The following is a 24,169-nucleotide window of genomic DNA, read 5'->3' on the forward strand; positions in this document are numbered from 1 at the left end:
CATTCGGTCCATCGAGTCCACTCTGCCATTTAATCATGGCTGATGGGCATTTTAATTCCACTTACCCACACTCTCCCCATAGCCCTTAATTCCTTGTGAGATCAAGAATTTCTCAATCTCTGCTTTGAAGACACCCAACATCCTGGCCTCCACTGCGCTCCGTGGCCATGAATTCCACAGGCCCACCATTCTCTGGCTGAAGAAATGTCTTCTCATTTCAATTAAGCTCCCTTCTGCCACCTGAGTTGGCCACGAAATATCCCATCAAGGAAGAGAAGTTCTCTCAGCGACCTGAGCAATATTTATCTTCAAATCTACATCATTAGAAAACAGGTTATCTGTCACTTAAGTTATCATTGTTTGTCGGATGTCGCTGCTTGGAAAGTGGCTCATTTGTTTTCCATACTTCCAAAAATGGCTGCATTCCTTTGTGATGTTCTGAGCCATTAAATCATGTTATGAATTACATCTTTTTCTTTCTTTCTAAGTACTGGAATACTGTAAAACCGGGATAATGATGATTTTTATTTGAAACATTTCTTAGCTCATAATTTGATTACTGTGGCACCCCATAATCGAAAGGACATTAAAGCAATGGAGATATAAGCCATTAATTGTGAATAATAAATTCACAAGAGCTGGTGCATTCTATTATTCGGAAAGACTTGAGATCCGAGATCTATTTTCACTGGAAGAGTAAATAATGAGAGGGAATTTCATAGATGTTTGTTAGTTATGATGAGTTTTGATTGAATAAATAGGGGAAGAATATTTGCTATGCTTTTGGGAATTGATTGCTAGGAATCATCAATTTAAAATTATCATTGAGAATGAGAAAAGATGTTTGGAGAATGTATTTTGTACACATAGCTGTTGGAGCTGCAATAGTGAGGAGCTAAGGAAAAGTCTGCTGTTTTTTATAAGGAAAAAATGGATAATTATCAGGATACAAGGCTATGGGGAAAAGTAAGGTAGTGTGATTAGCTTTTGAACTGCTTCAGCAAGGAGTGAGCAGAGACTCCAGGATGTTGGCACTGCAGGTACGTAAATGTAGAGTGCGATGAATAACATTGGGCAGCTTAGGTACAAATTGCCTTCTTGGATTTTAATATGATGGCAGTCATGGAGATCTGACTCGAACAAGGGTGGGTGTGAAAATGTTTACATTTCTGCCTATAGTGTTTGCAGTAGGAATAGGAAAGAAATAAAGGAGTGAAAGGGAGCTAGATTTGGCATTGTAGATCAAAGATATGATTACAGCCCTGGAATTGGTTAAAATGTTCAAAACTGTACTCTATTTGACTAGAATGAGGGAACAAAAGAGAATCAGCATAGCTGCTGGATTGATATTGTAGGCTACAAAATAATGCAAAGACGCTGAAGGTACAAGACTTACCTCAACATTATTTTCAATTGTATTCATTTTCTCTCAAATGTCATCACTTCTCTGCATTAATTCAATTATTCTAGTATAATATATTCATGTAGTCTGATAAAAATTAGAGGTAATAAATCAAAGCAAAGATCAGGAATAATTTCTGTACTGAAATTTCTTGATCAATGTGTTTCTATTCAAACATTGCATAAATAAGTGTTGGACCTATTTCTAGGGGATGACAAGGGATATAGGGAAAGATATGGAATTTGAACATTTGGAAACAGTAATCACAATGAGATTGGATGTGGAGTAATTTTTTTTAAAAAACACTCAAATGTAAAACTGTTCAGTTAGAGAAACTTTACTGTCAGTGAAATGTAAAGTGATCCAGTCCAGGTGAATTGGAATCAAAAATGATTGAGTTAAACTGTAAATGAGCAATGGATAGACTTCAAAGAACTAATGCTCAAGGTACAGACTACACACATTACAATGAGGAGCAAAGCAAGGGAACACAAGATAAAATTTTGTGGCTGTCTCAGGGAATTGAGATTAAAAAGGGTGTGTAAAATGAGAGTTATATGCTAGGCTATTCATACAGTGAAGAATCACCTGGTAAAAGAATGGGTGGTGCCAAGAAGGGACAAAGAGAGATCCTTTTCCAGACAAAGATGGCATGCTGAGGTAGTGACCTTTGTCTTTGCCTTTGCCTTTACAAAAAGGATGCTACCAATTTTCCAGTGAAGCAGGAGTTAGTGGAGCAAATGGATGCAATAAAGATAAATAAAGTGGTGCTAAAATGGTTGGCAGTTTTCAAAATGGAAAAGCCATTTGAAATTCTTAACTTCATGAGTAATGGCACAGAACGTTATGCTACTTCTTTATAAATCAATGATTAGGTTTCACTGGAGGATTTTAGAACCACACCAGCTTACTGTACAGAAAGCCATTTCTGTAGCTCGCCATGCCTATGCTATGTTGCTGTGCTTAACACAAATCACTGTTTTTTGCCCACACTCAGGTGATTTCCACAAGCTCAAATCACTGTCCAACTCCCTTCTAAGATTATTGGTGTTGTCCAGATTTATATTGTTTCATTTTTGTTAACAAACCCTTGTATGGAAACGTAATAAATAACATCTGGAAGTCCATGTAAAATGGGTTCTACAGAGGTTCCCTCATCTACACTCTTTGCTACCACTTCAGAAATTTCAATGAAGTTAGTTAGCTATGAACTACCTTTACACATCCATGCCTGCTCCCTCTGATCAGTCCATAGTAGTATATAGACAGATTGGTGTAACGGGCCGATGGATGGCCGATGAAATTTACTGCTGACAACTGAAGCAATTATAGTCTGGAAAGAAGAATAAGAGGCATTGTAAATAATTGGTACAATCTTAAACTGTACACAAGAGCAAATAATTGAAGGGGAAGAGCAAGCTAAAAAAAGTTGCTAAAATTGGGATCATTGGATTGGAAAATGGAGACATCAAGTTATGGAGATGTACAGCACGGAAACAGACCCTTCGGCCCTACTCATTCATGCCAACCAGATATCCTAAATTAATCTAGACCCAAATACCAGCATTTGGCTTTCAGATTTGTGGACATTGGAAAACCCAAACTTAGCAAAGCCAATTGAGCTCAGTGCTGAGTTCAAATAAAATCCACTTTTGCTCATGATTGTGCATTAAAGGTGGGTAAGTTCTGGGGAACTGTCAAATTGTCAAGCTATTTGAATCCACTGTTCTTTAAATTTTATAAGCAAACAAGCCCTCTGGGTCTGAGTAAAAAATAAATCACTGTTTGCTTACATAAGCCTGATGTTTGTCTTTATAATGTTATTACTTTTTATTTCATCCTACAAACTGTCGTTATTGCTGTGGTTGAGCCTGTAAGTTCATATTTTCATTGACTGTTCCATGAGGTTTGTTTTATATGTGATTAAGTACTTAAGGGATTTAAATGGGTGTTTGTCAATGAGAATCTATTATTTGATAAAATAAATTTATTTTATCTCATCTCAACATAACTGCTGAGGTCTGTATTCGTGGATATTGGATGAGTAAACATGGAAGGTGTGTACCAATAGATTGATGAGCAAGGGTCATGGTATGGCTTGGCACCTGGTTGGCATAGTAGCAGAAGAGGTCATGTGGTCTGAGTAGAGAGGCTAAGTTGACAAGGTGGATATGAGGGGCTATGGGAGATGAATGGGTCATAAGTTACAAGTAGACTGGATATGGATGTAAACAGCCTATATTTGCACTCACCAGCACCAAACTCTGAACTATTCTAGAGGAAGGGGACACCAATCCACTCACATCTTCCATCCAGAGCACAAATCTAGCCACTTCAGGTTGCTTTGTTCGCGGTGGTTATGCTAAATGACTCTACACATCTGCCTCAGGAATTAAAATCCAGGTCCTTGACTATAAAAAGCACAGAAGTTTTGTTAAAACTTTGCAAACAACTGGTTAGGTATCAGGTAGAGTATTGAGCAAGATTTTACAGAGGTTCTGAGATCATGAAGCTGTGATCAACTAGGAATCCTGCGTTTCACTTATGCAAACGGAAGTGGTTACTGCCAATAATGCTTTGAGTGTTTCACTAGGGATCATCACTGGATTCTTGGAGACAGGTGAATGGCGTGTACTGTGGTTCATGGGGGTTACTGGTGGGGACTTGGATGCAAGAGCAGGTGGGCAGGTTTTAGAGGCAACATCTTTCCAATGCAGGGTGTTCGAATTGTGCCCTGCATAGTTTTGAAAGAAGGATTCCCTTCCATGGGAGATGATTTGTCATAGCGGGCTCCAACAAATAACAATGCGCTCATGACCAAAGAATCTACTTTTATAACATTCATTAAGGGATAAATGTTAGATCCTGGGGATAATTCTCCCGTTCTTCTGCAAAACCGGGCCTTAATGAATTTATCCAAAACCATGCAAGTCCCACCTGACCATTTGACAATCATCACCAATAATAGGGAAAGTAATAAACATTTTCTATCTCTAGTATGTTACAGAGATGTATTTTGTTTCGTGATTAAATCGTCAATGTCATAGACAGACTTTAGTATGTTGAACATCCTTCTTCGAAATGCATGCCCTTATCATAGTGAGGGAACAGCAGCAATTTCTGGTAGGAGCTTCATTGTGGTTGTTGCTTTTCATGCAAAAGTAAAATATTATTCGCTTATATTGAGCAACATGAGATTATCTTTTACTGTGGACCAGCTAGAATAAAGCTGATCTATGTGTTGCTTGCTGATGTTTGAGAGCAGAACCAATCCCTTTGAAGAGAAAAGCCACAGTGCTGTGTGAATTTAACCATATGGTGGATATGTAAATCCTTGTTAACACAAGATTTAAAATTGGTAATGATGGTGAGTGGTGCATTATAACATCTATTTTAAAGTGTGTATAGGAAGAATTTGTTTACTGCGTGTATGACCTATGACAGAACAATTCAGTAAATTATCATGCATTATGAGGAAAAATTGCTGCAATATTTTTTTTCTTTTTACTTTGATATCATAAACTTCAGTTTCACAAGAGCCAAATTCTGAGAAAAGAGTCACAGTGAATACTAAGATTTTAAGCTATCATACCTATTTTGTGCCTTCATTGAACAATACTAATGATTGTGTTATCTTTCTGATGCTGCTAAGGTGTTCATTGCAAATATATAAAGATAACACTCTGAAAAGACTGTTTGCTTGCCATTTTTTCCACTCATTTTCTTTTCTAATCATGATACTAATTTTTTTGTCGGCTGTCATTTCACAATGGTAGAAATCCTCTGGAATATTTATTCATTGACCATTGTTCACACATTACCATGAAAAACTCTCCTTCTCAACCTCTCCCCTTGCCTGAGTTATGATGGCCATCAAGTTAAATCACCAACAGTCATTTTTGTCTAATGAAAGAGCAGCCCTGTAGTCCAATAGGACGATAGTAACTTTCCTCCTGCTGTTGAAACTCAACAGATGGTCATTTACAATTGGCAGTTGACTCAATCCTATCCTCACCCAATGGGTATTATTGAATAATGAACAGGATCTCTGGGCAATTTTTTTTCCCTCTCTACCCCAAGGTTCTGATATTAATTGCAATATCATAATACAGTTCCATTAGTGACTTCAGACGTACCAGAAACCTAACTTGGTACCTTGCTGGTGTATATGCATGAGTATTTTACTGATTAAACTCAATAAAGGGAGCTTAATTTGATAGATCTGTTTAAATTAAACTTCTAAATGTTTTCCCATTTATGTTGCCATGCATGCTGGTAGTTTACATTATTTGCTTTAATCCTTTGAAACATTCCCTAACAAAAATGTTTATTTTCCATTTTAAAAATAGAATAATTGAAAATTCCTAACCCAGTGAACTACTTTGCAAATGGTGTCTGCATTTGCAACATAGCCATTTTTCAGCATGTTCTAAAGTGGGGCAGTTGCTGTCATTTGTCTGCCAGCTGTTTTTTCTTTAGTTAATAAAGATATTTATTGTTGAAATAAATTTAAAACTTGCTGATGCTTTGATGTACACCTTGGGCCTTGAGCTGACGCACTGCACCACCTGGTCTTAGATGCATATTCCTTCCGTGATTCCCCACATTCCAGTTGCATGGCTCAGCAGGTCACAAGGCATTTCACCTCAATTCAATAAAAAGGGAATTCAAATAAGAAACACAGTCAATGACCCTCATTGACCTCTAGATTGAGGCTTACAGCACAACATTAAAAGGTAAAAAGCATTTGAAACTTAGGGAAAAAATATTTTTGACTGAATTCTCCAACAACAATTGGATATGTCTTAGTCTTGTTGTATTGGAATAGTGTGCAACTTGAATGGGAAAAGAATGTAACTTCAAACTGGAATAGTGTAATGGCACTTAGATTTGAATATAAGTCCTTCTGCTATAACACATGTTTCATTAATACAAATTTGCTATAACACGATTGACGAATTGTGGACACTTTTTACAGCGCAAACTTTTAAAGCGTGTATTGATAATAATGTTATTCCGGCCTCATTAGTTTAAATGGTGCTGCTATTATGCAATATTCTTACAACACAGGATCGCATGAGAACAGAGCTACTGCATTATAGCAGAACTGACTGTAGAGTGTACATCCAAATTCAGTAGTATGAATAAATCTGTATTGGAACACTGTGGATACACTCATATTGGAATAGCTCAAATAGACCCACTTCATAACAGTTTGAGGTAAGTTTCATGCTGGAATAGTGTGATGACTTAAATTAGTGTTTCTACAATTAACTTGGGGTGCACTTATGCTGAATTGGTTTAATTGCACCTGCATTTGACTGGTTTGAGTTTACTCATATTGGAGTAGTTTTTCTGAACACTTTGGGCTATTGTGGGTGTTGCATTTTGATAATGTAAGCACACTGACATTAGAATTTATTTTTCACTGACAAAGCCAATATGTATTGGCCTTCGCTTCCTGCCTTCACAAAGGCAATGTGAGGCATCTTCTTGAATCTGCACTCCCTGTTGTGAAGGTACTCCCAATGTACATTAGATAGAATTTTGATTCTGTAACAGTGAAGGAATGCAATAGAATTTGGAGTGCAAAGGTTTGTGATTTGGAAGGTTCCTTGAGTTGATAACATGTGCCTGCTGCCTTTGTTCTTGTGGGTGATAAACATTTGAATACAATGGCTATGAAGTTGTAGGTGGCACACATGAAGAGACTGAATGTTTATGTAGGCAGTTGGGAGCTGACTTAGTGGGCTACTCTGCACTAGTTGATATTGAGCTTCTTGGAGCTTCATTCATCCAATCATGTAGAGAGTTTGCCGTTATAATCATGATGAGTGTGCCTTGTTGATAGAGGACAGGTTTTAGGGTGCTCAATATAGTTATAGAGGACCATAAGTCTGCTCTCTCAATTGAGAGATGACTGGTGCTAGTTCTGGACCAGGAATTTGAAGTCCTCGACCTTGTATTATATCATTAGACAGAAATTAAACTGTTTCATCTGCAATTCTTTATTAAGGGGTAACTGAGACGAATCCAGAGCCAACTGTATTTGAAGTCTTCCTTTTTCAACTTCATTCCTAGCTCCTGAAACTCTTGATTGCAGAACGTCAACCCTTTCCTTTCCATGTCATTGTTTCTCACATGAGTCAGAACTTCCAGCTGTTCCCCCACCCCCTCCCAATTAAATCTTTTGTAGCCTCAGAGTAATGTCTTTTACCAGAGGCAACATACGAAATGGGATTAAAATGGGCATTTTCAGAAAAATTATTATTATCCCCCTGACTTTTGGTCCTCAATTTACCCTGAAATGATTCAAGCCGCTCGTCAAACATGGAAATAATAATAGAACAATATGAATTTATTCATATGTAAATAGTGAGGATACATTCAAATTGGAATGCTGTTAGTACACTCATATCAGAATAGTGTAGATTCACTGATATGGGAAACATGCTAGTGCAGTGATATTGGAGTAGGTTAAGTAGATATTGGAATAGTGTACTCTTGAGAATAGTGTGGGTATATTTATATTGAAATAGCATGAGTTTATTCATGCTTGAGTTGTGTGAGTAAACATTTATTGTAATAGTGTGGTAAAACTCATATTGGAATAGTATGAGGACTTGAATTTTGGGTTCCTGTCTTATTTTTAGCTCCTCAATTGTTCATCTTTTAGATATTTCTCTAATATTTCAAAGTCAGTGCCTTTTGCTTCAAAGTTGTCACATACATGCCATATGCTACATGTCGGAATGAGCTGGGGAAGTGGGACTAATTAGATAGACCTTTCCACGAAGTCTTTCCAGTGTCTGAAAAGTAGCTTCTGAGATAGTTCTGTTCTTTGCTACGATTTCAAACTGAAACCTGACAAACCTCCTGAAACCTTTATAAACTTAAAAAAACAATTTCAGTAGGCCATCGCCCATATCCCATACTCTGATCAGCTCTTTCAGATTCAGTATCACTGCAATATGCAATATACTTCTTGCACCATACCCAGAACAAACGTGAAACATATTCCTCCCAATTTCTTAGTAATAAATATTGCAACATCAATAAAGGAGTCAACATTCGAGCAAACTCTTCCAGCCTCCCACTTTAATATGAACATACAACAAAAATCCAAATATAATTATGGACACAACTCTTGTGATTCTCATATCTGCTGTAATCATGAGTTGTGTTGTATGAAAATTGTATGGAAATAAGTAATTTGTTTATGCCAAACAGATAATGTTTGCAAAATCTACAGTACTGTTTAGATATATGTTGCTGGTACTGCATGAACCGCACAGGCACCAAGTGAAGTGTGTTCCCTAAGCAGTGCATTTCCTGAATAAAAATATTTTTATTTGTATTGTAGCATATTGCACGAGAAAAAGCTCAAATTATAAAGCATAGTGGCTATTGTTTTATAGGCAGCAAACAGAAAACAAATATAAACAAAAGATGCTGAAGAGAAATGCCACATCATTTACTGATTTCCAACAGCAGCAACATTTGCCTAAACACTTTTTGAAAACAAAATCTATACTTATTCTATTCATCAATAAACAATCCACTAATCCTAGCTGCGAAAGAAAGGGCCCAAGTTGAGGGTTGGGAGGGAGCTGTGACAAAGATGTACAAAGAGGAATGTCTGATATCAAGCTACCCTATTTATAAATGCTAGTTTTAATGAATAGTACTCCACGAATGAAATGAAAACTGGTAACCTTTTCATAAAGAGCAGTGAAATAATGTAGAGGGAGTTGATGGTTGAAGTCAAGTCACTAGACATTTGGTATTAAATGCTGGTGAATTCTTTGGAAGTACCACACTGCTTAATAGAAACAGAAAATTAGCAATTCTTTATTGCCTGAGGTTAACGCAAGCCTTCATAATCTCTTAATCTACTGCAAAGAGCTACTATAGACCAAAAGCAATAATAAAGTCATGAAATGGCGATAGGCATTTTTGTCAAGAAATCACAGCTGGCAGGGTACACTTTGATCTGATAGGGAAATATATTTTACAAAGGGTTGTTTCTGGACACAGAGCATTCTGTAGCTCTACCTGCACTTCAAAAATATCTTTCCTTAGATGTGACTAATTTTATTCACTTTTTTGTGTTTTTTTGTTGTCTGCCGTGGCATCGCACTTGATTGGGTCAAATTAGAACATTATTTATTATTTATCATGTTTCATTGGAGAAAAGAGATGTCATGCACCGAGTTTTGCATAGCAAAGCCTGATGCAGTGGAGGCAAAGCTGGAAGACGCGGCATATCTCTGTCGGTGAAGAGAGAGAGAGAGAGGGGGACGCCTTAGTTTCACATTGTTTTTGCATGATGAAAAGTTTGTTAATTTCCAAGCGCAGCGCTCAGTTTATCAACCTTGTGACAGAATTGGAAAACAGTTGTCACTTCCTGAACAGACCTTCTTGTAAGTGGATTAAGTGTTAATTCCCGTAATCAAAAATGATTTGCTTGATGATTTATGACGAGGCTTTGCTGAAATTATTTGACACAGAACGAATTGAGTGGCTGGATGCTTTATGCTCCTGTGTTTCTCGCGTTGGGATATTCCCACCCCTCGCCCATTTTTTCCCCCATTGTTTAATGCAGGTTAATTCCGCATTTAAGTGATTACATCAAGCTGGCAGCATGGTCTCAGCTGGATAGTGACATTAATTGCCAAAATCTCCCAGCCATACACGATTCAGCCGGGCCTCCCTTGGGATTTTTAAAATGCAGTATTTGAGTTTCAGTGCAAGGGGAGAGTGTGAAAAGACTCTGCCCTAAGACCCATTTGACAAATGAGAACCATGAAACATCAGCACCAGCCGACTGAGCCCCAGTGAATCAGACGCTCTCCACTAGTCAGCAACTAATGCTGTGTGACGAGTCTTCCCTCACTCTGTCATTAGAAGAGTTGCACATGTTCATCGCCAGGCTGGAACCTGAGTTTAGCTCTGTGCAGATTTTTTTTAAAAAACTGTCTTCACAGGCCTGGTAGGTTGACGGCTGGGTCTTTTGTATGCTGCACTGCTTCACAAAATAAAAGAGAGAGAGAGAGAGAAAAAGCTTCCTTATTTCAATGCAACTTGGCACAAGGCTGCCTGTGAATTGGTCCTGAAAGAAGATACAAGAGAAGCGTGTGTGCATGCAAGCCCCCTCGCTGGTTCTTTCCAGACCCCAGAGTAACAGAATGCAGCATCCTCTGACGGGTGCAACCTGTGTCGCTTTGCCCAATGTAGGCATGTGTCCCCAGCTCTCCTGTGCCTTGACTTTCATGTACCTACAGCAGGTAAGGAGAATTTATATTCTCTGCAGTAATAATTCACAGTCTTAGCCCTGTTATTTTGCCAAAGTTTGATTGAAAACAGTGATGCTTAATGGGGGGAATAAAGATACCTAGTACTGCATACTGTTTCTCAGGTATATAAAAATTTATGTGCAGTTTGTTTTTAGCACAAATTCTTTGGAAAGGTTTATTAAATTTTGCCTCTGAGGTGGTTGCTACCACATGAGTTTCTTGAAACAGTCAGAAGAATGATCTATCACCAATCAAATCCTGAGGTATCTGTTAGATGGGAGATTGTTTAAATTCCTGATCCATTATAACCTTGCAACTTTTTTTGCTGCACTGTTGTCGAAGACTATTGAATGTACGGCCTTTTGCACAATTCATTCAGGCAATTTTCAATTCAAAAGCGGTTTCCATATATTGTATGGGTGCAAAAATTCTGGACTTTATTGAAGGGAAATGAAAGTCTTGTATTGAATTTGATAGCTTCAGACATATAAGACTGAAATTCCTTTCTATTAGATGGAAACTGTATATTGTCAGCAGTCAAAGTTCATATATGCATGCTTTAATTTGCAAAATTCTGTGGTGTGGCAAATCTGGAGCTTTGGATGTCCTATTTATGATATCAATAACTGTTGCTGTATTTATACAACCTGCTATTGTGACATAATTTCATGGCATTCATTTAATAATTAAAATAATAAGCACATTATTATGTATAAGTTCAATGTTTGTTGGGAAGATTTATTGCACAATTACTATTTTTATTCTTTATGTTTTCAACACATGTATTGCCATTCTTCAAGCAGTCAACAAACAGACAAAAAAAACCTCTGACCTCGAACTTTTCTATATGACCATTAAAAAGCAGTGTAGAAAATATTTTTACATTTTTTGAAGAAATGTTACTTGTCTAATTTTTGTACCAAATTTAAAATAGAGATTGTTGAAAATCAAATGCTGCTCATTTAGATGTATTTCTTTCACTATGGCAAATTTTGAGTAAAATGGTTAACTAGGGTCTTTAACTAATTAGTAATCAGGTAGTTGATATTGGAATTCCATAAAACTAATTTAAAAAATCGAGTAAAATCGAGCATTTTGTATTGCATAGTTCTGTTAAAACAAAATTACGTATTTTGCAGGTGGAAAAAATAAATTGGATTAAAAATCTAAGTAATCAAAAAAAGTTGTTGAAATGTGTGAATGTATACAAGTCTACACTGGTGTTTCTAATAAATAAATGAATCTTTGCGTGTATAGCAAAATATATTAGTTGTTTGAAATGGTCCGAATGGTCATGGTTGTTGATTGATTTGACTTACCGTAGGTCACTCAACCTCATAAAGTGATGATTTGCATATGAAAGTTCAAGATTGCAGAGCAAGGGGATGAGGGGGTATAGGTCAGTGCTCATATTTGGGGTAACAGGAGAAAAAAGTGTCATAAAACTGAGAAAATGTGATGTCAGTCTCTAATTCAATAACTATAATTTTTAAAAATGCATACTTCCAGCTGCATACATGACAAAACATTAACGAGAATTCAATAGAGGGAAGACAAAGAATCTGACTTTTTCACTTTGTCTGTCTTAGTTGCTTCTGTGGTTGCTTTCATATGCTCACCTCCTACTAGTCCACATTTGTTTAATGTTACCTTCAGCACCTTAGTGTGGCACCATCACTTTGTTTGACAGTTCCTAAGCAAAAAAAATTCTCTTTATTGGATCTGATGTGTTTCTTTGCCCTGCTCTCATCCACCTCAATGCTTTGACTTGCTGGCTCATTGGCTTGACCTCTGCCACAGCTGTAATGCTGTTTGCCAGCACGGTATCTTTCAGCACCATGTGTTTAAGCATGACATGATTTGTGAAGCATGTATCATTTCATTCTCCAGCATGGACTGAATTAACAAAATGTACGTATCATTCTTGCTCATTTCTGAATGCTGTTGAAACAGAAATTGAACTAGCCTCTTTGTAGAAGCGAAGATAATGTTTGAAACCATTCAGTTTTTTTCAAAGTGAACCTGAAGTGAGTTTACCAATTAGCAGCATCTCCAACTTAGTGAATTGTAATCTATGATGAACATGTCAAGTGTTGTATCCCCCACTTTATAATTACTGTTGTGGTAAAATAACTTGATTAATCAGTCATTTAAATTGGAAAAGGCATGTTCAAAGACAGCTCAGATGCCTTTTCATAGTTTGCTATACTTTTGCTCAAATACAAAAGACTGCTTTAGCCTCCATTTATTTAGATTAAAATAACTGTCGAAAATGGAAAAAATAATTTCACATCTTGTTTGTATGTGCTTCTATAAATGTGAAACATTGTATTCTACTAATGTTGGTGTTTGGGAGCCTCTACGCTATTGTGACACAGTTGTTTTGATATCTTCTTCTTACCATGATACACATACTTTGTCTTATGAAGTATTTTCACAAAGGATAAATTCGCAAGTAAAACTAGTGCTCAAAGTAGGCACTATAAAATCCAAATCATTTGCAGACATTTTCACTTAAAGTCTTCTAGGTTTGCAAGTAGGTGCTAATTCTCTATTACACCCAAGGATTATTTTGTAATTGTTGACTTATTTGTTCATCTAGTTTAGAAGAAAATCTTCGAAAAGCTTGTTTCATAATCATAAACTTTTAAAAACTTTAAATAATGAGGATGCATGCTGTGATTCTGTGCACAACAAATGCTTAAGGGAGTGATTGAAATATCTGTTTTAATTCCTTATGAGAAGATTTTTTCATTTTGTTGCAGTAATTCGAGTACTATTAATGCCGTTTTCCAGTCTGGGCATATTGCTTTATGTATGAACATACGTGGTGAAATCGTACATGTAGCTGGGCAGGAGAAACAGAGAGTGTTTAGTCACCAGCTTTTATTTAATGGAAAAGTCACTCTAGCACTGAGGAAAATGTGAACACCCTGGGCAATCTTGACTTTGTGCTATAGTATAAAACTGGCAATAGCAAACTGGCAACCCGTTTACCATCTCTCTCAACTGAAGATGATGGAAATTAAATTTGAGAGAAATGTAAAACAAGTTGTGAATTTGCTTTCACCTGTTCTGTGCTATCACACAGTTAAAATTGCTCCCTTTGGGATTTCAAATTGCTTTGCCTAGATTGTATTTTTGTCGATTTATAAAGAGGAGGATACAGCAATGGTGGAAGATCTATTCTATGCATTTCATACAGTAAAATATTTCATAAACCTCTTTAAAAGAATGTTGTGCAGATTGAGATAAATTTATAATATAATCTGTCAACTGGATCATTTATGCAAGATTTGAGTTTTAATGTTTTGCTACATTAAGCATATTGTGTCAATAGAATGCTCAATAGATATCTAAAATTTTTATTTTCTGCTGCTTTTGGTGATTTTGTTATACAGTAGTTACTTGATTGGCCTCACTGTTAGAATAAGTTTTTTTTGTATTATGCAGTTGAGAGCTACTTAGAAGTTTAAATGCATCTTGTTACCTGTCTTTTTGAACAATTGTTTATGTCGCTTTCATGAGAATGAGGCATCTTCGAGAGAAAAAAGACTAATAGTTAATTTTTAGTGATAAAACAAATCACATCATATCTGACTAATTGTATTCCAATGGCAGAACTAGTAAAGTTGCAAATTAGTATCGAAAGGATACTTTGTAAAATAGTACTGGTTTTAAACAAAGGGAGGTTTACCTTTCTTGTGGTGATATCAACTTTTCCAGACAAACTCATCTTTGAGCAATGATGACATTTTCTGAATGTCCCAAACTGAGAAGCAATTTATTACATGTAGTCAAGAAATAATAATTTCCAAGGGGTAACACTGGGAGTTGGAAACTGTATGCAACTACAAGTCACATTTTAAACAGAATAAAGGTTGCTTTATTATTTTATTTATTTTCACACTATATGTTAGGTATTAAATGTTGCTGAGAATTATTCCTCACCAACAATCATCATAAAACCAGGTTTGTATGCACTCACCTTTTGCAAATATGTTAGGCTTCAGAAACCATTGCTTCTTATTTTCCATCAATCCATCCTCTAGCTCAGCAATCCATATGGAGTTGAAATGTGATTGGAATCGTTAAAATATATACTTGTTCATATTTTAAAAATACCAATGCACATTTCAAAACCCCTCCAAAAATGCCCAATGCCAAGGTTGAATTTTAAAGTCCAAAATAATTTTAAAACTCAGTTCCTGGCATCACACAACCCATTGATTTAGATAACAGTTGTAACCCATTATCAGGAATGTAATTCTTCACTCTTGTTTTTTTGTTGCTTGTTTGGACTTCCCCCTTCTGACTGTTCTCACAGTAAGTGAAGAGGATACTCTCTGCAGGCTTCTCCACAGTTCCCATCAGTACGGTCCATGAATAGGGATGCCCCTACAGGGCAAGATTGCTGCTGTTCTCGCTCATTGAGATGAAGGTTTCAGCTACTGCAATATACTTCACATAGCAGTGCAGCTGACATCTCAAAAGAAAAGGCACCCATTGAGAGTGGTCAAAAATGAACATCCAATCATGGCCAGGTTTTAGACTCCTAGGAATGACCTTGGACTTTGTGTGTGAGAATTAAAGTAGGCTGCTGACTTGTTAACTCCCAATGTACGCTCGTGCACAAAGTCAAGTTCTACTCTTGCATTCTTCTTCGAATTCCAATGCTTTGATTTTGGAATATGCACTTTTGTTTTCCTTTCATTACACAGCTACAGCAGAAGGTATCTGATGCTTCAGTATGCTGCTGCCGAAATGCTGGCAAAAAATGTTTGTCTCCACCTTTATTGTTTCACAATTTTACTTCCTTGTGTTAATTTGTAACATTTTCGTGTGAAAACATGCAGCCATTGTTAAACTTGCATGACTGACAGAAGCCTACATTACTACTGCTCACCTGCCACCTGTTTCTCCTACAGCTGGGGCTGTATAATTCCAAAGGCTGATAGATATAGTCTGAAAGTTGTATTCCCTTTAAGTATATAAAATGCATCAAACTAGAAGTGAATTCCAGTGCCTTGTGAGCAAATCTTTGCTTATTTGATTTTGAAGGTAATGTGTCAGCACAAAGATTTCAAAAAGGAACTATCTCCCCAGTTTTACCTTGCGAATAGATTAATGGTTGTAAATTTTGATTTTGTATTGGCTTGGTTACTGTTTTGTCAGGTGAAAAATATTAGTGTTTTAAAAAAAACAATTGAATACTTTGAAGAAAGCAGCACTCTGCTGTTGAAATGAATGATCCTTTATTAAAATATCAAATTCAAACTGCACTATCCTTATTTCTCGTGATAAATACATTTCAAAAGTGGAAAAGTGATAAAGATACAGAGGAGCACATATAAAAAAGTGATTCAGGCAAAATTGTTATTTGCTGTAATTTAGAGAGAGGTAAATTACAACTATGGCCTAAAAGCTCATTTATCCTCCTGCTTACTGTAAAAATGCAAAATAAGTGGGATTTTTAAATTAAACCTAAAGCCCAATTCTATGTTCTTTTTCATTCTCCTGAGAAGAAATAGTTTTTAGTAGTACACAAGACTCTTGCAGTCAGGATAATTCATCTTAGTTTCCTTGATTTTCTGGCGTTGGTTGCATGGAAAATAAAATGAGACCGTTTTGAATTTGTCTCGGTGCACATTCTTCCTTGAAAGATCATCAATGATATCCAGATGCTCTGTAGGTCGCAACGCCATCAGTTTTAGATTCAGGTGTTTAATACCAGTTCTCAGGAGGAAATCTGTCAATTTCTGCCCACATCAGTCATTTAAAGACGATTGTATGCACTTCAGAACAATTGACTTTTTCACATTTCACTTCCCCTCCTTCCCTGTCAGGACTGAAGCCCAATGAATTTAATTAGGAAAAATAGCATATTTAATGCCTGTGCTGCAATGGGGTATTTGGAGCCTCTGTCTTTGGTCTCTGTGCTGTCACAAGCTCCAGCTGTGGGGAGATCTCATTGAGTTTTGATCCTGTTCCTTTCATAAAATACTACACATGCAGAATAGAAATTAGCTGGCTGCTAGAAGGAAATGTCCTGACTTTTTTGATTTAGAGAATCTGTTAATACTGGCAGGATTCAGAGAAATATGTAAATATCTTTCTAATCTAAACCTAAGGATAGTCATGTTGCTTTGTTGGTGCAGCACTGCAATGGGGAATTAAGAAAAAAAGTTGAGCTGAAGATGTGTAGACAGAAACTAATTTTTTTCCTCAACTACATCTCTTTGAAAATCAGACTGGGATGTTCCCAGAAATTTCTGAGGACCATTATCATGACAGCTGATGCAAAATAATTAATAAGCACCTTCTGACAGCAAAATTCTAATTGTTCTTGCAAGAAACACCATTTAGAATGCAATAACTTTATTTGAAGCTAAACTTTGTCACTGTTCTCATTTTAATGAATAGAAATTAACATTTAATGATAACGCAGTAATCAGGGCACGGTTATCAAGGAGGCATTTTGCTGAATAACCAGCCTGTCCTGGATTGATAATTCATATTTGTAAACAAAATTCAGCAGATGATTTTGAAATTCTGTTGGATGCAATAATTCTGGAACTACAGTTGTGAGACGATGAAGTACTGGATCCATTAGAATTGAATGATTTACCCTGGTGGTATGGACCAGATTTTTTACAACATGAGAAAAATGTTATGTTTAAGGACTGGTGCATGTGCAACCATATGATTTCACCTTGTTGTATTTGGATGGGTTTCATTAAACCCAATTATTATATTCTTACCCATCTTGAGAGTTATAAACTTATTGTCACCAATTGGGGGAGAACTAATCAAATTCTCACTTTAATGCCAGCCTGGTCTCAAGTACTAGCTCCATGCTGCATGACCTGCTTACATTGCCATAAGCAGAAGGAATTTATTCTTATTTTATCATCTGCACCTTCCCTTTTGCAATCCTCATAGTTACCTGTTAAACCCCATGCATTTTACAACATACTGGTTAGGTACATTAAGGAAAAGGTGCTGATAATTCTAACAACTTCAAAAAGGTTTAGTAAATTGTAGATTAAACATTAAGTCAGTCAAGCAATGTTCTGATGTATCATTTGAATGCCTCAATGGCAATTTATTCAATAACAGTAACAAGGATGCTGTTGTTAGGACAATTTTGCCTTACTGGGGCGTCCATATAAATGTCTTCTTGGACCCATGCACATCTTCCAGTTGAAATTATGTTGCACAGTATATTGTGATGTATAATAATTTAAGTGAGATACCACGATCCTTCATATTTCAGATAATCTGGAAGCTGTTGCAATAAGAAGCAATGGTGTATTCTGTTTAACTGAAATGAGGTTAACCTTGTTTTCCAGTGTACTGTGAACTCTGGGGAGATGCACAATCCTCTCACAGCATGTCGGTTCTTTTGAATACCTTCTTGAGAAATTGAGCTGAGGACTGAGGGAAACATACCTTGTTTTGAATTGTACGGTGTGTGTTCTATTGGATTTTCTTTCTCCTTTTCTTGCCCAAGACTTGCTCCCCTTTGGCGAAGGATAAATATATATCTTGGCTTAGGTCAGAACACCCTTGAATGACCCAATTTTGTCCTTTCCCTTTAATTCTGCTATAACTTTGCTTCTCTGCCTGTAAGGTAAAATGTTGAGCATTTAATCTTGTGGTTGGACTTTGGCTTGCTACACTAACTGCCCTTCGAACACTGGCTACTCGTTGAACAGAAATTACAACTGTTATGTGTCAGCTCTCTATTGCATTATTTCACCGTTCTCCACTTTGAAAGACTTGAAATGAAAAGTTGAACAAAATGGAAGCACCTGCAAATGTTCTGGGAAACGTCTGACTTATCAATGCCTGTGCAAGTTAAAAGATTCAAAACCTGATGTTTTAATTCATACACAATGTAAAAATTATTAATATTGATCTGAAATTAATATTCTGCATTTAAAACTGACCAGGATTTGATTCCTGCTGTCTGATCCTTGGAGTAGATTCACAGTAGTCATAAGGTAATAAGAATCTTCCAGCCAATTGGATCGAATCAAATTGATTTAGAACGCGTCTGAATGTGATGTATTTTATATTCTCTCCTCAGGCTTCCCATGATATTTATTTCTCCACATTTGGAAAGCAGGATGTCATGTTATGGGGTGTAGAAACCACCAATATCATTCTTCTATAAAAATAGCTTTAACTGCATACCAGAGAAAAAGTACAAAATGGAGCTTACGTAGACTTACATTTATCAACTGTCCTTTCATATTGGAAAGAGGTGTTGGACATAAAACATATGATTAATGCAAATAAAAGTATTTATAATTTATGGGGAAATAATGGATTATCTTAACCTTTGAGCTGAAACGGTAAACCATCAAGTGTGAGTTAAAATTCCTAGTTGTTGAAGATATGAAGTAATGGGGTGCTGTAGCAATTTTAATTTTATGCTTGAAATTTAACTTACATGCTTTTTGGATGTTGTTTGATACAGTGCAATTTGAATGGATAAGCTATACTATGAACCTATGACACAATATCTTATTACGTGTGTGTATCTTGTGATATAGATTCAAGATTAAACATCTTCTTGGTCCAATGCCCTTTTCTATGGCAAATATAGAAAATAGGGAAAAGTAAATGCAAAGTGTACTGTTTAGATGTAAACATGATAATCTATTCTTCATTGAGGCAGTCATTTTACACTTCTTAACCCATACTGATTAATGGGAACTTCATAAAATCTAAATGTTGTAAATGGAGGTAGCTGTGTGTTTTTTACTACCTCACTGCCACCCTTTTGATGTTATATTCTCTGTTTTGCAATCTGCTTGTTAGAAATAGCCTGTGGGAAACATGTTGTGTAATACCCCATGTTTTGACAGCATATAGTTATGTTGCTCCAGTGTAGCCAACAGCCTATTGCTCCCATTCATTCATCTTGATTTTATATCCTCCAGATGGAAGAGTTAAAATAGAGAGGGGAGAGCTTTCTGCCTGGCTGGAGGCAATTGCTATTTTCAGGACAAGGTGGCAAGGTGAGCCAACTCAAACTGCTGTGCTCCTCTTTAATGCAAAAGCTCCTGTCATGTCATTGGACCTTGATCTGCCATTTTAAACTCAGCAGCACAGCACTGGTGGATCTAGCTGAACGTGCCAGTGCAGAAGCAAGGCCCAACAGTGATCCAGAGAATAATAAGCCATTTTAGAAAAAAAAAACAGATTTGGATCCTCATTATATAAAATTAACACTACTGTATCACTCATGGTAGAATTTTATGCTTTACTTTTGGAGGACTTTTCTTTTATTTCAAAATATACTTTTTTGTATACACATATAATAAACAGAGTCACAAACACAATTTGGTTCTGTATAATAGCATATAAAGGAAACAAAGAAACATTGGAGTTTGACTCAATCCAAACAAACCAAAGACATCTCTTACTTGAACCAGACTATATTTACATGCATTTAAGTCAGTAAGAGGGTCTGATTAACTCAACAGACCCCCATTTAACTTTAGCAGGAAGACCTCAGACAGTGGTCTTTCCTCACTGCACCTTGGTGGCAGCTGCTCCAAGCTTTAGTGCATCCCTCAGCGCATAGTCCTGGAACTTGGTATGTGCCAAACTGCAATTCCTTGCTCTGGAAGATCAACAGGCTTTGGGGAGACCAAAGAACATCTTTCATTGAGTTGATGGTCCTCCAGGCTAAGTTGATATTTGTCTTGGTTGCGTTCTGGGCAACAGACTACAGAGCACAGAGTCCTGTGTCATGGAGCTGATGTTCTATCAGAGGACTCCTGCACAAAGTTGTTTGTTCTTCAATTACTGTGTATAAATTTGTTAAACTAGATTGACTGAGGCATCAATAAATATACATGCTTTAAAATCAGACAGACTGTCTGATAACTCAGTTGAATGCACTCCCCTGACAACAGACACTGTTCAGCGTACTTTTGGGGAGAAAGTGTAATCCCTGAATTAGCATGCAATTATTGAGGTTAGTGATCATCTAACTTCAAGAACAGTCTCCTCAACTCATTTACTTCGATAAACAACGGTTACGGTAGAAAATCTGTGTAGCTCGCATTAGCAATTTATTTTGATTTAGTTAAAAATCACAACACCAGGTTATAGTCCAATGGGAGTATTTAGAAGCACTAGCTTTTGGAGCACTGCTCCTTCATCAGGTGGTTGTGGAGTAACCTGATGTTGTGTGATTTTTAATTTTGTACCCCCAGTCCAACACCGGCACCTCCATAATTTGATTTAAGTACCAATTTTGTGCTGCTATTCCAGTTGGTAAAGCAATACTTTGTTTTGTTCCCTTTTAACTAAAGTGAACGTGAAATGTTTACACAATCTGCAGATTAGTATTCTGTTGTTTTGGAGAGTAAAATTATCCACAATTGTAATTGCATATCATTTAGCATTTTATCAGGCTTGTTCATTCCAGCCCTTAGCTTTAAATTTAGTTAAAAGGTCAGGCTGAACAGGAGTTTTCACAATCTTTGTTGCTTCAATTTGCAGAATTTAAACGTGCAATTGTTGGTGTTAGCATGTGATTCTTCAATTGATTGTTCCAGAAAAAAAATTGAAGTTTAGTAATCTGTTCAGTGAGTGTGGGAACAGTCATTTCAAGTTTGTCTACCTCTCTGCACTGACTAATGACAGTTTGTAGATCAAGTGCCAAGTTGTATTAAAAGTGCAGCGTGGCAAACATTTGATCCAGTCAGGAGCCCTGTTGCTGAAGTCATTGAATACGTGAGAGCCTGTAACTGTGAGAAGGTGAATGACTGTGTTTTTAAGGCTTCATGGGGTCGAAGTCATGGGAGAGGGGATAGCCAAGGGTGTTGGAGCCTCAGAAACGAAGCTGGTCCTCACCACCTTCCCAGCTGCCCTCTGATTTGGACAAATGGAAAACCCTACATTCATCTACTAGTTGATGAGGATGTCACCCTAGTTTCCCTGTTGGAAAACCAGACACTCTCCTCCCTCCAGGTAGGCAGATAATCAAGTCAAGTTGAGGCCACATAAGGGCATTAATTAGTGGCAGATCAATAATGGACCCGCTTGTCTACTACTTAATTGCTGAAGTGGCAAAAAGAGGGCAGATACTTCTCTGGGGCCTACTCATCTAATTACTTGTTCTTCACACCACCTTCTTCACCATCACATTGAGAGGAACATCACACCCAATATGACTGAGCTTGCATCTCTGTAGAAGTCTAATCAGAAAATAATTTGAAATGACATTTACATACAATCCTCAAAACATCAACCACTTACAATAAGTTAATTAATTTGCTGATCTCAATAGTTGAACTTATTTTTTTCAGATTATAAAAATAATACACTTTGAAGACTGACATGCAAGACCTTAAATGATGCAAATTGCTGAAAATGAAACACAAGCATTATGAGATGCGACTTTTGAACCATGTATCACACAATGTGTTATGTTTTATGGGTTCCTTTCTGGTCTCATCAGAAGAGTGAGAAGTAAGTAACTTGCACAGATGCAGCCAATGTTGCTTTTGTGTCAGCAGCAGTGTGTGTCAGAGCAGTTTGGTGCTATATTTTCTGTCTTTTTCTAACGAGAAGGTCTGAGCTGACACCTCGCAATAACACGGTCAAGAATTTAACACAGTTAGGTACTGAACCAACATGATGCTGACGCTGGAACTGTTCATCGTCACCACACTTATCTTCTCAATTTGAAAGTTTCATCTTTCAACACTGCTATTATATTTCTGACAACTACATTGGTTGAGCTGGCATGGCATGTTCTCCTGCCCTTCAGCACTTGTTAGATTAAGATTAGTCTCATAGAGTCATAAAGATGTACAGCACGGAAACAGACCCTTTGGTCCAACCTGTCCATTCCGACCAGATATGCCAACCCAAACTAGTCCCACCTGCCAGTACCCGGCCCATATCCCTCCAAACCCTTCCTATTCATATACCCATCCAAATGCCTCTTAAATGTTACAATCGTATCAGCCTCCACCACTTCCTCTGGCAGCTCATTCCATGCACATACCACCCTCTGTGTGAAAAGGTTACCTCTTAGGTCTCTTTTATATCTTTCTCCTCTCACCCTAAACCTATGCCCTCTAGTTCTGTACTCCCCGACCCCAGGGAAAAGGCTTTGTCTATTTACCCTATCCATGCCCCTCATAATTTTGTAAACCTGTATAAGGTCACCCCTCAGCCTCCCACTCTCCAGGGAAAACAGTCCCAGCCTGTTCAGCTTCTCCTTATAGCTCGAATCCTCCAACTCTGGCAACATCCTTGTAAATGTTTTCTGAACCCTTTCAAGTTTCACAACATCTTTCTGACAGGAAGGAGACCAGAATTGCACACAATACTCCAACAGTGGCGTAACCAATGTCCTGTACAGCCGCAACATGACCTCCCAACTCCTGTACTCAATACTCTGACCAATAAAGGAAAGCATACCAAACGCCTTCTTCACTATCCTATCTACCAGCGGCTCCGCTTTCAAGGAGCTATGAACCTGTACTCCAAGGTCTCTTTGTTCAGCAACACGCCCATGACCTTACCATTCAGTGTATAAGTCCTGCTAAGATTTGCTTTCCCAAAATGCAGCACCTCTCATTTATCTGAATTAAACTCCATCTGCCACTCCTCAGCCCATTGGCTCATCTAGTCAAGATCTTGTTGTAATCTGAGGTAACCACCCTCACTGTCCACTATACCTCCAATTTTGGTGTCATCTGCAAACTTACTAACTGTACCTCTTATGCTCGCATCCAAATCATTTATGTAAATGACAAAAAGTAGTGGACCCAGCATCGATCCTTGTAGCACTCCACTGGTCACAGGCCTCCAGTCTGAAAAACAACCCTCTACCACCACCCTCTGTCTTCTACCTTTGAGTCAGTTCTGTATCCAAATGGCTAGTTCTCCCTGTACTCCATGAGATCTAACCTTGCTAACCAGTCTCCCATGGGGAACCTTGCTGAACACCTTACTGAAGTCCATATCAAGGCTGTGCATCACTTTTTCATAGGGAAACGTTGGCAAAAATCAAAACCACTTCAGGCCTGTTCAATGTGTTTGAAGCTATACAGCCTGCTTGTCTATGTTACTGGAGGCTGGGGTAGAAGGTTGAGTGATGGTGGTCCTGGCATCCAAGCTCGCTGCTCCCTGTTGCCTTTTCCTCACTAAGGTTCCAGCCTACCTGCCTGGACTAATGGAAGTGCTCTGGAGCCTCATAAAGGCTGGCATACCTCGGGTTACTGAATTTAGAGGCAGCTATTGGCAATATTGCAATCCATTTGATGGCCAGGATCAAGGACTTAGACTTTGAGAGTCAGCTTTGCTAGTGGGAATTGGATAGAGGTTTTTGTCTCAAATAAGACTTCTGAAAATTTTGGATATGACAGTTACCTGCTAATTCTCCATTACTTTTACCAGGTTCCAGAAGCCTCCTGCAGAAATCCCCAAAGGT

General features: G+C 37.4%; 1 protein-coding gene across 14 annotated transcripts in view; it reads left to right on the forward strand.

The window, feature by feature from the left end:
• rbfox1 (RNA binding fox-1 homolog 1) overlaps positions 1–24,169 on the forward strand; it is a 1,745,467-nt gene that overhangs the window by 1,211,488 nt on the left and 509,810 nt on the right. Inside the window, exon 1 of one of the 14 annotated variants that reach the window (XM_072559578.1) lies at positions 9,716–9,825. The exons of 9 other annotated variants lie outside the window; for them this stretch is intronic. Coding sequence is in view for 4 of the 5 variants with exons in the window: in XM_072559565.1 (XP_072415666.1) it covers positions 10,546–10,689 (144 nt within the window). In the remaining variant the exon portion in view is untranslated. Of the gene's footprint in view, positions 1–9,715; positions 9,826–10,215; positions 10,690–24,169 lie in introns of those variants that run through there. 4 more of the 14 variants (XM_072559565.1, XM_072559567.1, XM_072559569.1 and 1 more) reach the window with 4 other exon arrangements.

This window comes from Chiloscyllium punctatum, chromosome 40 (genome assembly GCF_047496795.1).
Source record: "Chiloscyllium punctatum isolate Juve2018m chromosome 40, sChiPun1.3, whole genome shotgun sequence".
Taxonomy (NCBI): domain Eukaryota; kingdom Metazoa; phylum Chordata; class Chondrichthyes; order Orectolobiformes; family Hemiscylliidae; genus Chiloscyllium; species Chiloscyllium punctatum.